The sequence below is a fragment of the Crocodylus siamensis genome, chromosome 1 (genome assembly GCF_052110815.1).
Source record: "Crocodylus siamensis isolate JL-2025a chromosome 1, ASM5211081v1, whole genome shotgun sequence".
Classification (NCBI taxonomy): Eukaryota; Metazoa; Chordata; order Crocodylia; family Crocodylidae; genus Crocodylus; species Crocodylus siamensis.
The window spans coordinates 61,210,749-61,224,760 of NC_143395.1; the positions used below are offsets into that span (position 1 = coordinate 61,210,749).

General features: G+C 43.4%; 1 protein-coding gene across 1 annotated transcript in view; it reads right to left on the bottom strand.

Moving 5' to 3' along the window:
* Positions 1–14,012, bottom strand: part of IMPG1 (interphotoreceptor matrix proteoglycan 1) — a 128,805-nt gene that overhangs the window by 87,225 nt on the left and 27,568 nt on the right. The window contains exons 4-5 of the mRNA XM_090059571.1: positions 7,554–7,720; positions 7,273–7,301 (exon numbers count right to left, since the gene is read on the bottom strand). Coding sequence (XP_089915697.1) covers positions 7,273–7,301; positions 7,554–7,720 — 196 coding nt within the window. The remainder of the gene's footprint in view (positions 1–7,272; positions 7,302–7,553; positions 7,721–14,012) is intronic.

Consider the following 14,012-nt stretch of genomic DNA (forward strand, 5'->3'; position numbering starts at 1 on the left):
AGACTGGTTTCTGTACACTTGTACTGGTAAAAGTGTAATGTCTATACCTGACCATAGAGTATAATATCCTCTTCTAGCAATATGTCCAAATCCCCCTTGTCTAAAAAGATAGTGGCTGCGATGTAGTCTGACAAATAATATACTTAGGTATAACAGGACTGGTAGCTCTTCCTGAAAAATTGTAGGACGAGAAAACTGCATTTCTAGTCAGGAAAGGTTCTTTGGGTAGAAATGATATCTTTTATTCGACCAAATGAGTAAGTTGTAAAAAAGTTATTTGCAAACTTTCAGGCACAAGCGCCCTTCTTCAGGCATAGGGAGTCTCTGCTGTTCTGAGATCTCCAAGGAATGAAAGAAGTTAAAAGTGTGATAGGATAAAAACAAAAGGTGGGGAGGGGAGGGGGATGAGAGGGAAATAGGTAAGTAAAGGAGACTGTAGTTGAGTTCTCTAAAGTAGAAAAGAGGCAGTCTGAGAAAAAATAAATAGTTGGAAATTAAGAAGACAAAGGGTAGAAAAGGCGGGCAGGGGAGGGGAGGAAGTTGTGGGGGGAAAGAAAAGTTTAAAAGGACAGGTCAGGTAGGTACCTGGTGAATCAGATGTCCTGACAGTGTGGGGACACAGTCAGGAAGGTCAACTGTACCTTGTCATGCATCCACAGATGCATCTCAAGCAGGTCCAAGGAGGTGATCCTCCCCCTCTATGCGACACTGGTCAGGCCGCAGTTGGAGTACTGCATCCAGTTCTGGGCACTGCACTTCAGGAGGGATGTGGACAACATGGAGAGGGTCCAGAGGAGGGCCACGCACATGATCAGGGGTCAGCAGGGCAGGCCCTACGAGGAGAGGCTGAGGGACCTGAACCTGTTCAGCCTCCAGAAGAGAAGGCTGAGGGGGGATCTAGTGGCCGTTTACAAACTAGGCAGGGGGAAACAGCAGGCATTGGGAGAGTCCCTGTTCCTCCGAGCACTACCAAGAGTGACAAGAAATAACGGTCACAAGCTGGCAGAAGGTAGATTCAGGCTAGACATCAGGAGATGCCACTTCACTGTCAGGGTGGCTAGGATCTGGAACCAACTTCCAAGCGAAGTGGTGCTGGCTCCTACCTTGGGGATCTTTAAAAGGAGGCCAGATGAACACCTTGCTGGGGTCGTTTGATCCCCAGTACTCTTTCCTGCCATGGCAGGGGGTCGGACTTGATGATCTGCTCAGGTCCCTTCTGACCCTACCAACTAAGAAACCAACTATATATCCTATGTCTATATTGATGCCATCATTTTTTGTGTCCAGTAGATTTATGAAGTGAAGTTTGTAGGCTTGTCTATGAAAGCTGTTTTGTAAGTTCCCTTTGAAGATTAGAACTGAATGATCAGAGAGGGAGTAACTGTCTTGTGAGAAGTATGCACCCACAGGTAATTGAATATTTTAGTCATTGATGGATTTTTGGTGTGTGTTCATTCCAGTGCACAGTTGTTGTTTGGTCTCTCCTATACATTTTCCATTGGGGCATTTGGTACACTGAATAAGAAATATAACATTTCTGGAGGTACAGGTATAAGATCCAGGAATGATGATGGTTCTATTGTGGGGTGTGGTTACTGTGGGAATGGTGGAGATGTGTTGGCAGATTTTGCATTTTTTGCCTTGGCATGGTCTGGATCCATTGTGTGTGGTTTGGGTCATAGAGAGTTTGTTTCTGGTGATGAGTGAGGTTTGGTACTTGTTTAAAAGCTAGGATGGATGGTTCTAGAAAGATCTGTTTAAGAATTGGGTTTCTCATCTAGTATGGGTTGCAATTGTTTGAGGATTTTCTGTGTAAGTTCCAGGGAAGGGTGGTATGCCATAACTAATGGTGTGCAGCTCATAGGGATTTTCTTTTTGTATTGTAACAAACTTCATGTGGTATCTGGGTGGCTCTTTCAAAAGTGTGATCTATTTCTCTTGAGGAATGTCCTTGTTGAGTGAAGGCCCTTTTGAGATTTGTGAAGTGGCGATCACAGGCATTCTTCTTGGTGCAAATTTGGTGGCATTGGAGCGTTTGGCTGTAAATTACAGCTTTCTTGGTGTGTTTAGGGTGGCTGCTGGTTCTGTGTAGATATGTATATTGGTCCATGGGTTTCTTGTATATGGTGGTTTGTAGTTTACCATTTTGGATATTGATCATGGTGTCCAAAAAGGAAATGCTGGTATTAGAGTATTCAAATGATAGTCTAGTGGAGGGGTTATGATTATTGAATTTTGAGTGGAATCAATCAGGGACTGACTGATTTTTGGTGGAAAACAATCATTGCAGTATCTGATTGATTTTCACCAAAAATTCAACAATCATCACCCCTCCATCAGACTGTAGCCATTCCTGGATCTTACACCTGTACCTCCAGAAATGTTATAAATCTCATCCAGTGCACCAAATGCCCTGACGGAAAATATGTATCCATCAAAGACAAAATTATCCAATTACCTGTGGGTGCACACATCTCACAAGACAATCATTCCCTCTCCGATCTTTCAGTTCAAAGGGAGCTTACAAAACACCTTTCATAGACAAGCCTATGAACTTCACTTCATAAATCTACTGGATACAAAAAATGATGGACTTGATATAGACATTGGATTTATGACACAATCCAACTTGCCTGACATCTGATTCACCAGGTACCTGCCTGATCTGACATTTACACTTTTCTTTCCTCCCTTCCTCCCCTTTTCTATCCTTTGCCTTCTTAATTGCCAACTATTTACTTTTTCACAGACTGACTCCTTTTTACCTTGGAGAACTCAACTACAGTAGAGTCTCCTTTACTTACCTATTTGTCCCTCGTTTCCTCCCTTCCCTACCCTTTGTTTTCCTAATTTCTACCTATTTACATTCTTGCTAACTTCCTATCACACTTTTAGCTTCTTTCATTCCTTGGAGATCTCAGAACAGCAGAGACTCCCTATGTTTGAAGAAGGGCGCTTGTGCCCAAAAGCTTCTAAAAAACTTTTTATCAACTACAGTACTCAGTTGGTCTAATAAAAGATATCCATCTAAAGTTGTCCATCTTTAAGACATCTACCCAAAGAAGCTTGCCTGCCTATGTCTTTAGACGAACATAGCTACAGCCAAAAACCCTGCATTTCTAAAGAAATATTCCTGTAAGGCAGGGCAAAACTCTTGTTGTTTTCTCTATACTACCTTAATAGGAAACAGCAAGATTCATTTTGAAAAATACAAATGGTACTTCGATCTGAAACTTATTACAATTAGAATCTTGTTTGTTAATGACTCCATATGCAAAAATTGTATTTACACAGTAAATGTATTTTAACTGATAGTTTTGCATGGTTCTAAGTTATAGTAAAGTACAGATAAGTACATTTTGCAAGAGATCTGGCTAGCTTTGCAAAGTTGGTGCTGTAGGTATGCAACTTTTATAGTGGGGATGCTAAGGGTTGCTATGGTTAACTCTGCATAATTGCTTATATTTTAAAACTCTATTTAAAAATTAATTGCTTTCTGAAATTTTCATATTCTGGGCTACAGTTTTCGATGTTGAATATTTCAGATTTTTATTTCTTTAAGTTTTGCGTAAAAGCTTTTTAAGTGCTTTGGATTTCAAATGGGAAAAAATATCATTGCATAGAAAAATAAAGTCCTACTGCTGAAATGACAGAAGTAGAAAAATCTCAGATTTTCATAGAAATCACTGTTACTGAGGATGTGACACTGAGTGAAGTGTTCTGGTGAAAACTGATCTGAGTGGGAGAAAACAGAACATGGTAAATGCATAATATAGTCTTAATTATGACAACAATAAGTTCCTAGCATGAATGCCCAAGGAAGGTCATGCTAAGCATGCTGGAATAGATCTAGATATCTTATAAAGTGGGACTGAAAACTTTTTCTATGACTTGAAATAATGTGCAGCATTTCTTAGTACTGAGTGTGAAAGTGTGTGATAGAAAGTTCATGAATAGTACATAGCAACCTATTTCTCCAAACAATAAGGGAGATTTAAGTATAGCAACATACTCATAGCCACCTACATTCTCAGCTACAATATGAATAACTTTGTAGTCATCTACCTCACCCTCCACACTGCATCCAAGGAAAGCTATGTTGGGCAGGAGGTGCATAAGAAATTAGTTCTGAAATCAGTCAAAACAATCAACCTTCAGGGACCAAAATCTGGGACACAGCCCCAGACAATTGTAGACCACCACAGCTAAAAATATTATCCACTGCAGGTTCTGGTTAGCATAGTTGCCTTAGTACAGTATTATGGGAGGGATATTTAGATCTGCTAATTAGCATAGCCACTTCTATGTGGCACTGTGCCTGGAAAAATTAGTTCTGTTGAGAGATAGAGCTAATTTGCCCAGGTAAAATGTATGGCTATAATGCTTCTAGTTGAGGAGGTAGCCTATAGTTCTCTCTTGTGCTTTAGACGCACATTATTTTTATAGACCTACAAATAAAAATAGCATTATGGGGCATGAATGTGTGCATAGCCCCCTGGATGAAGCACAACAAGGACATGCTCTCCAAATGTTTACAGACGTGCTCTGGGAGGCAGGGGGCGGGGAGGAGAGGCTAATTAGTGAGCTGCACTAATTAAAGGCACCCAAGCATCACATGTATCAGTGTCCTCACGCTGAAAAAATGGCAGCAGGGTGCTTTGAGGTAAAGCTCACTTGATAAGTTTTAGTTCAAAGCACCCCGCCACGATTTTTCAGCATGGGGACGCTGATACACATGATGTTGGAAGCTACTGGAGCGCATTAGTTTTTGTGTTCCAGCAGACTCAATTAATTGATTCTGCTCTGACACGCTAGATATACAGTACATTGGAGCAGCCTCCCTGCATGTATGTAAGTGCTGTCCAGCTGTGACTGATAGGGGGGCTACTCCTTAGTCCCCCCCACCCCTGGGGGAGTCTTTCAGTGAGTGGCATAGGTTCAATGACAGCATTGCCCAATATGCATATTGCACAATACACCACTTGTCGTGGCACACTGGATCAGATGGTCTCTATCACCCAATCAACCCTTGTAGCCCCATCACTGTTGCTGCCCAGTAGCAACACTGAGAGGGTTGCCTGCAAGCTGCCCAGGTCAGCAAGGGGTGGTTTGGCAGTCATTGCACAAAGGCCGATTGAGTAGTCTTCTGCTGCTGCAGGCCTGTCTCTGTTGCCACCAGCAGGAACAGCTGATGGAGCTTCCTGCAAGCCAGCCCTTGCAGGGCTCTGGTAGCTTGTAGGCTGGGTGGGCTATCAGGGATCCTCCTTGGGAGGAGGGAGGCAGAACAGAACACTAAAAGATATAGGAGGGTCTCTCAGACCTGTACACACATTACATTTGTCACAGAGACACCATTCTGAGACAGATTGGCAATTTTTTTGGTGCAACAAACAGCCTGGACTTGTAAATGCTGGCTTTTTGTCACAGTAAAACAGACTATATAGTGCAACAAATGTAATATCTCCAGGGCTTTTAACAAGTTGCATAGTTACATTCATGTGAAACCAGGCAACCATGTACTGAGCCATGCACTGACCAGATGTAGAAGGATGCTGCTTAGTATTGATCCCAGAACCAACTTTTCAAATTCAGGAGAAAAATCCCATCTCATGGATTATTCAGGCAGCTGAGGACTTGCTCCTAAAACTCAGGACTGGTCTGGAAAATTCATGGTGGTTGATCATTTTAAAATTAATCTACCTGACTCTTGGCATGGCTGCTGTCCGCACGCCCAGCACAGTTTGCACTGGAGTGCAACTGATAATATTCTACAGAATTCAGTGGGAGTTTTAATTAAGCCTTTAATTAAATAACACTTTTACGAGAGCAAAAAACCCTCCAAATAATAACATTAAAGTCAAGGAAGACAGGTAAAATTCTTGTGATAAGTTAGTACATGAGTAAAAATGCATTATACATTGCTACAATTGGATGTCTAAAATTGACGGTCCAATGACATTTGTATTAACTTGAGACTGTAGATGATCATGTGATTCAGACTGTACTATTTCTTTTATAAAAGGAGGGAAAGCTCAATGTTAAATTATTTGTTATCATCAAACTTTTAAGAGTTTAGTTGTGAATATTCTCTTAACATACGATAGGACCTGAGATGCTACTTTGTCACACTGGTTTTATGTTTGTACCAGTGCATTGACTTAAGGAGGGTATCACTGGTTTAAAACTAGTGCACTGAATCAAGAATTAAATCCTTCCACCTTTTTTACAGAAAAATAAAGTGCACACAATAATAGCAATCTACTTGATATCAGTATGTACATTTCTGTAGGCTTTCTACGAATGTACTGAGGAATTTAGCAAGGTTCCACCTTTTCCTCTTCTTTATGTGTACTTAATATTATGAGTATTTTCATTATATATGCTATTCCAGGCATGTAGCCCACTGAATATTGTGGATGATCTGCTGTCTGTCAGGAATCTACAGGTATATCTATTAGACACAACAAATAGTCTATTACATTTTTATTTTAGATGCATGGAAAGTAGCTAGTATTGAATTTATCTTTTCAGAATATGGCATGATTTATCTTATTTCTGTAGCTTCTAATGAACTGCAAAACTTTTTTGGTTTGGTAAAAAATGTGCAATTTGCTGTAACATATAAAACAATGTGTATAAAAATTAAATTGTTTTAAATCAAACTAAGGCTGTGCACAGATGTATCACTAAACAGTTTTAAGGGAAGTGGTTATGGCTTGGAAATGCCTGTCAGCATATATGAGGCAACTGTTTTGCCTGTCCATTACTATACAAGTATAGTGAAGCCAGACTGGTTTAATTTTAAACCTGAACAAAACATATTTAAATGCTATGGCTTAACTTCCACTTCTGGCACAAAAGATTACACAGATCAAACTGTAACATCATGAAAAAAATCTCTTATCTTGTATAAAGGAAATGGGATGACTCAATAAAATGGGAATTTTTAGGGACATATTGCTAAGGATGTGGACTTATTAGCAGTCAAAGAGCTTTAAGAACTATATAGCGCCTTAGTGCTCATCCGCTATAACCAAGCTGAACAGGCACTAGCCCACTATGGTTTGTGCATCCATAATTATATGGAACAATATTACTGCTCCCCATAAAATAAAGGGTATATATTTGTATCTCTCATATATCCCACACAGTGTATACCAGAGTGCTGTACATACATATACTCTCTCAAAGCCATATACATCTTTCACATACCTTTTTCAAAAGAAGGAAAATAGCATCAACTGGTATGTATTCTACTTCTGCTTTACTTACCTTTCCTGGAGGGTCCTATGTTTTACTCGCTGCAAAAAGATTGGGGGGAAAAAAAGCATTTTACTAGTAGGCAAGTTCAATCGAAGAGCAGAAGCCTGTTCATACTTTATAGTTAATCTTTGTCTAGGACACTTTTCTTTATGTAATGAATGTTGATTTTTTTTTTGTGGTGCCCCCTTCCTCTCTCTTTGCCTTGACTGCATAAAATTCAGGGGTTGGATCTGAGAAATGTTTACTTCACTTGTTTATAGACAAAGCTAAATAATAAGAATAATTCTTACCCGCTGGATTATTTCCAGATGCGCTTGGGAGTTGCTGAAGTTTTTCCCAATGTCAAATATGCAGAATGTTTCCCGCTGGCAGGCACCAACCCAGTTCTGATATTCAGAAGCATCAGGAATCCTATCCAGAAAGATCCGAAAGGCTTCCCATACAACTTCCTGGCAAACTAGAAGCAGAACAGAGTCAAAGAGGAATGTAGTCAACCCACAAGAAAGTTCCAGGCCATGTTCTACAGCATCTTAGAAACCAAGATGTCCCTTTTTGGCATTTGAAATGTAAAAAGCTATTTTAATAATTTCAAGAAAAGGATTTATTTAGTGGTCTATAACTTCATGTGGACATTTGTCTTTATAACTGAAGGATTGGACCTTTGAGTATGAAGAGTGCTGACTTGCCTGGAATGACACCAGAGATGAATGTAACCCAAGGCTCTTATCAGTACAAATAATTAATACAGAACGAACCCAAAAACATACTTCTTTCCTTACAAGGATGCTAAGATCACTGAGATAAAAGCAGCAAAAGGACAGAGAAACTGGCCAGTGTGGATACTTTAATTGTTGTATTTTGTAGCTAGCCAGCTAAGTTAATATGTAGGCTAGAAATGCTCAGCTACTAGATACAGAACAAGCTAGACAAATCTATGCTTTAAATAAATTGCACTGACATTCCAAAGGAAGCTTGAAAATGCAGCAAGCTAAGAAAAAATCTCACTGATTTTCTAAGTAGAAAGTTTAGAGCAAATATAGTTTTTCCAAAGCCTCTAAGAGATCAATTAAATCTCCTAGTCAAAGGAGCAGCCTGGTGTTTAAAGCTGTGCACTCTTTTTCTGTTTCATAAGACACCTAAAAAACTTGATTTTATCCTCGTGTAGGTAAAATCCCCCAGGAAATGATGTTTTCTTTCTCTTTGTACATATGTATACATTCATTTATTAAACATCAAGTCATGCTTTCATGATGATGAATCACCAAATGGTATGCCAAGCTTGGAGCGGGCAGGAGAATCACAGGTGTCCTGGAAAAAACACCGCTGTTCTATATCAATGGGGAGATAAAAGTGAACAGACAGAGAATGAGCCACAGAGGGAGGTTACAGAACAAGAGCACAGGGGGCTAAAGCTGTATTGTATCTGGGGCTGGTTCTGCGAGAAGCTCCACAGAGGACTTGATTCACTATCTCCAGCAATTAGTCATACAAGATGAATGAAAACACACATTATAACCTGATGCAGAGGTAAGACTTGTGTTTGGTGCCCTGGCCAAACGTTCCCTGTATGGGAGGGGATACTGACTATCACTGAACAGGGGGAGAGGAAGGAGGATCTTCTGTTGGAAGGGTAGCATGTAAACCTGTGGCTCAAACCTGGGTCTTCTGGGCTTATGGGCTGAGGCCTGGGCTGTAGCTGACCCCAGCTGGCCTGGGCCATCCCAGGAGGTACTCCCTGGGGGATCATGGTGCCCAGTGGAACCAATGGGAGCCACAGAGCTCTGATGGGAGGGGTCCTCCCGCTTCCTACAGGGCCTTGTCCCTGTAAGAGCAGTCAGGCTCTCTGCTGTGAATTTGACTCTGGTATTCCTGGTCCTGCCTTGGACCCTGTTGCCTTGCCCCTGTCCTGCCTCTGCCCTGGAAATCTGCTGTCTTGCCTGAGGCCTGCTCCCCTCTTGCCTCTGCCTTGGAACCTTGTACCCCACTCCTGCTACCTTACCCTGTCAACTGGATTCCCTAGCTCCTGACCACTGCCCTGGCCTTGACCATGGACTTGCATGATCCATCAGACTTGGACTGACACCTGGAGCTGCAACCTTGGCTTGATTTCTGGACCGATAGTACTGTAGACCCTGGGCTTCTGAACCTTGACCCTGTTATGTCTGGGTCATGCCCAAGAGAACATGCATGCAATGGGACACAGTCCCATGTTATTAGCACTTCTCCCTTGCAGATAGCTGTCACCTCTCACTTCTGATCAGATCACCGATTTTGTAGGATGAAACTGGGGGTCCAAATGTTAATGGATCCAATACCCCCCTCACTGTTATCAGTAACCTTCCCTCTACCCTTCCTGCAGCATCTTGCCACCACTGATGTGTTTTCCAACCTCTGAATTTGCAATAATAACAAAGGGGAAATGCATGGTTTCATAATCCAAAAAACCCAGTAAAAATCCCTCTTAATAGATTAGCTGTCACTTAAAATACAAAATTGTTCTGAGCTTTATGAACTCAGTGGCTATAACTACTTTCTCCATGTTTTTGGATGAATGTTTATTCATTACTTGAATGATTCCATTGTCAATTATTTTCAGTGTCACAAAATCTGGATTTGCAGATTTTTAAAAAGGTAGTGCTCACTTGGAATGAATGTGCACACTCCTTAAAATATGTATGTTTCAAGTCTAAAGCCTTCAGCGAATAAAAAGGTCAAACATATTATAAATGTATTATAATGTTAACATATAGTGCATCTCAGCAAATAAAAAAATGACACTTATAAATCTAATTTTGAATAGTTTATAAAGTTGCTTGAAACAGAGAGTTTTCTAAGATTTATGACCACAGAGGCTATGACATTTTACTTTTACATTTTTGGTATGTTCTTTAACTGAAGAAGAGATTATTGTGTATAGAAATGGTTTACAACCATTTTTCATTTGTGTACCCCTAAACAATTTTAAATGGGGCTGCAGACCCCTTTGAATAGTAAGTGTGGGTATTCATATACTTTGGATTGGTCATAGTCATATTTAACCGACCCGTTAGATGTAATCTGTGGACCCCCCAGGGTCTGCAGATCGCAGGTTGAAAACCACTGGTCTTATGGTATCTAAAACCTAGGACTGTCTACAATTAATCTACTTGGTAATAAAATGGCTATTCTCAAACCTTGGATAGGTGTATGCTGTGCAAAGCTGCTCACACAGCTGTGCCAATATATCTCCATAATGAGTTGCATAACATCTGCCTTCTCAGCACTGAATCCTTCCTCCAAGTAGAGATCATCAAATTTTTAACAGTGACTATGTTACCTAATGATTTTTCTATTCAAGAATTATCATTCAGCGGGTTGTTTTTTCAACAGATTTCCTTATGATCAGCACTCATTTAGGCCTATATTCTGCTGCCTATTCATCATCCCGCTCCAAGCAATATTTGCTACATAAGGTATTCCCTAGTTTAATTTAAGGATGGTAAAACCTGCCCCATATGAGCAGTTTACTAGTGAGCTTTCATGATTTATAATTCATGCTGTGTGGCTAGTCCCTTTAGTCACATGTGGTATATTTCATGCTTCTTGATTGTGTGATGTAAGTTCCATAAAGCCTCCTTTTCCTCTTTGCAAATTATTTGTAATATACTTTTCCTATAAAAGTGATGGGGAGCTTTGGATCAGGACCTTAGAATGCTGATTCTGTTAAGTGGCCACATATTCATCATAAACAACTGAGCTAGAAATATTAAACATTACTTAATTTGTAATCTATATCAAGTGTTGTAAAATAGGATGGACAACCTATGGCATGAGCATCACAAGTGGCATGGACAACCTCTTTGCATCTGGCATGTGGCAGGTCAGGAAGTACATAGGCAGCACACCAGACAGAGAATGAGCAGCAGATGGGGCAGGAAGCAGAAAGAAAGGGAGGACATTGGGCAGGTAATATACAGTACAGAGGAGAAAGCACAGCAGCAGAATGGGCAGAGAAAGTGGATTGGAGTGGTACTCTGGGAGGGTGTTTATCATGTGATGAAGCCCTGGAAAGTAATCTATAGCCATAAAACAACAACCGTTTGCAGCTGGAGAGTGCTTTTAAAATTGCATGAAAGATTGCATGAAAATGTAACCCTTGTCTGATGTAATATCAGATGGGGGTGCTCTAAGGTAGAGTGCCTTAGGGAACCTGTGGTTCCCTGTGAGGATTAACTTTGGGTGATTCCACCCACATCTCATATTTCTTTGCAGAGCTGGGCTAGTGCTTGCATGAGAGAGCACTGGCTCAGTCCCACCCTGAGGGCTGTCACAGAGAGCAGACAGAAAACCACTGTCTCCTCCCTGCATAGCTGGATGTGTGTGGGGGGGGGGAAGGGAGCCCCCCTCTGTGTGCCTACCCATCCCTGATGGGTTCTTGCGGGGAACAAGGCCAGGTCCATGCAGTGGGAGGGAAGGGGAGCCTCCCCATCCCCTGTATAAGCATTTTTACAGTGCTAGAGCTGGGGCTGGCATGGGGGGGACAGAACTCTCCTGCCTTGTGGGCCTGGCCTGACTACCTCTGCTGGGGTCTTGGGGGGAGTTGTGCAAGGGTCTTGATAGTGGCAGAAGCTGTTGTCCCTGGAGCTGGGATGGGGGAAATGGAGTCTCCCACATCACAGGACCCGCCCAGCTTCCCACAAGATCCCTGCAGGGGTAGCCAGGCTGGGCCCATGAAGTGGGGCCTCTACTTTCCACACCCACCCCAGCTCCAGCTGTACCAGCCTTGGCCACAATCATGATACGTACATGGGGGATGGGTAGCCCCACACCTCTTGGGGCCCAGCCTGGCCCCCCTCAACACCTCAACAGGGATAGATGGAGTGCTGAATGGCAGGGGGATCTCTGTTCATTCTCACCAGCCAATGCTGACAGTTGCCAACTAGCAGAGGGGAAGGGCTGGGGAGAGGGGCAGTCTGTCTGGTGGTATGGGTCAGTGAAGGCAGACTGAGGCCCCTATCCCACCCAATAGGTGAACATGTGTTGGGTCCCATGGTGCTCTAACTCATGGCACTTTGTGTAAAGCATCATAGTTAGAGCACCTCCCCAACAGGCTGCCTGAACTTCTTTACACACCTTAATTGGTGGCATGCCTGCCAAAAAGGTCGACTCCCACTGTTGTAAAACCCGTGGGAATTGTACGAGTTTTAGGAACCGTATTCTTGACTCAGTTTCTCCAGCTCCTTGTGTACTACTGCCATGGTGGTAAATGGGGGAATACCTCCTCTGGACTGGAAGATTCATCACTGTCTGACTCTGTAGGAAAGTTTAATTTGGAACCATCAAGGACAGTACATCTAAATAGAGTTGTCTTGTGAAGCTATGGATGCCAGTTCAGACAGAAGCACCCTGAAGAGCAATGGACTAGCTAAAATAGGGAGTGGAAAGTTTCTGAAGCACTCCTGAAATGACTGAAAAGCAAAAAAAGCCAAATCTTTGAATCCAAATCGAATCAGGAGACTAATGAAAAGGCCTGAATGGAATCAGAAGCCTCCAAATCAAATCAGAAAAGATTCAGTGCCAATTCAGAGATTCATCCGTAGACTAAACAGGCAGCACTCCTCACCATGCTGGACACAGATGCCTCCAGCTGGTAAGTCTGTTGTGGTGGCCAGAGCGGGGAGGAAGGGACATGGGGGGGGGACAGATCAATGCCCCCACAGTAAGGGAGGGATTGAGGGTGGGGCTGGGACAAGCTGCCCAGCTGGGGTGGAGGGGCAGGGGGTTCGGAGGGGGGGGTTCCTGTCGTTGCATGCTGTTGCATGCTGCCGGTCTGGGAGGGCATGGGAGCGGGCATGTGCCCCTGGGTCTGCATGGGGTGGGATGGGCCAGGCTGCCCTCCAAGAGGCTAGCCCCAGCCACCCACTGCCAGTCTGTGCTCAGCAGGGTGGGTGGAGTCAGGGCTGTGCTCTGGGTGGCTAACCTCGGCCGCAGCCCAGAGTGCAGCCCTGGCTCTGCCTGCCCTACAGAGTGCAGTGAAGTGCGGGCTATAGGGGGGCTGCAGCCACCCTAAAATTCCCTATAGACCCTGTTGCTGGCCCCACTCTGATCCAGGTGCACGTGTCTGCTACTATGCCCTGTCAGTGCTCGCCCAGCTGAGCTGAAGCTGCGGCTTGTCCAGGGGACATGGGGAGGCTGGGCGAGTGATGGGAGGACATAGCTCCTGCTTTCAGCACTTTCTGCCGCCTGCCCAGAGTGTAGCCCAGCTCAGCCCAGTCCATCCTGCACATATCCAGGGGCACACACCTGCTGTCATGCCCTCCTGGACTGGTGGTGCGCAGTGGTTGGAGCTCCACGAATCCTACACCCTCCCCGCCCCAGCTGGGCAGCTTGTCCCAGCCCCAGCCCCAATCCCTCCCTCGCTGTGGGGCCATTGATCTGCCTCTCCCCCCACGGTCTTTCCCTCCCACCTCTGCCCACCACAACAGACTTACCAGCTGGAGGCAGTTGTGTCCAGCGTGGTGAGGACTGCTGCCTGCTTGTACTGACTACAAACTCATCAGGGGAGATTATCAGCAAATAGGAAGAGCCCTATTCTCCCCAGCACCACCTGGCGTGATGAGGAACAATGGTAATAAGCTGATGGAGACTAGGTTTAGGTTAGAGATCAGAAGGCAATATTTTATAGTTAGGGTGGCCAGAATCTGGAACCAACTTCCCATGGAAGTGGTCCTCGCCCCTACCTTGGACAAATTCAAGAGGAGGTTGGATGA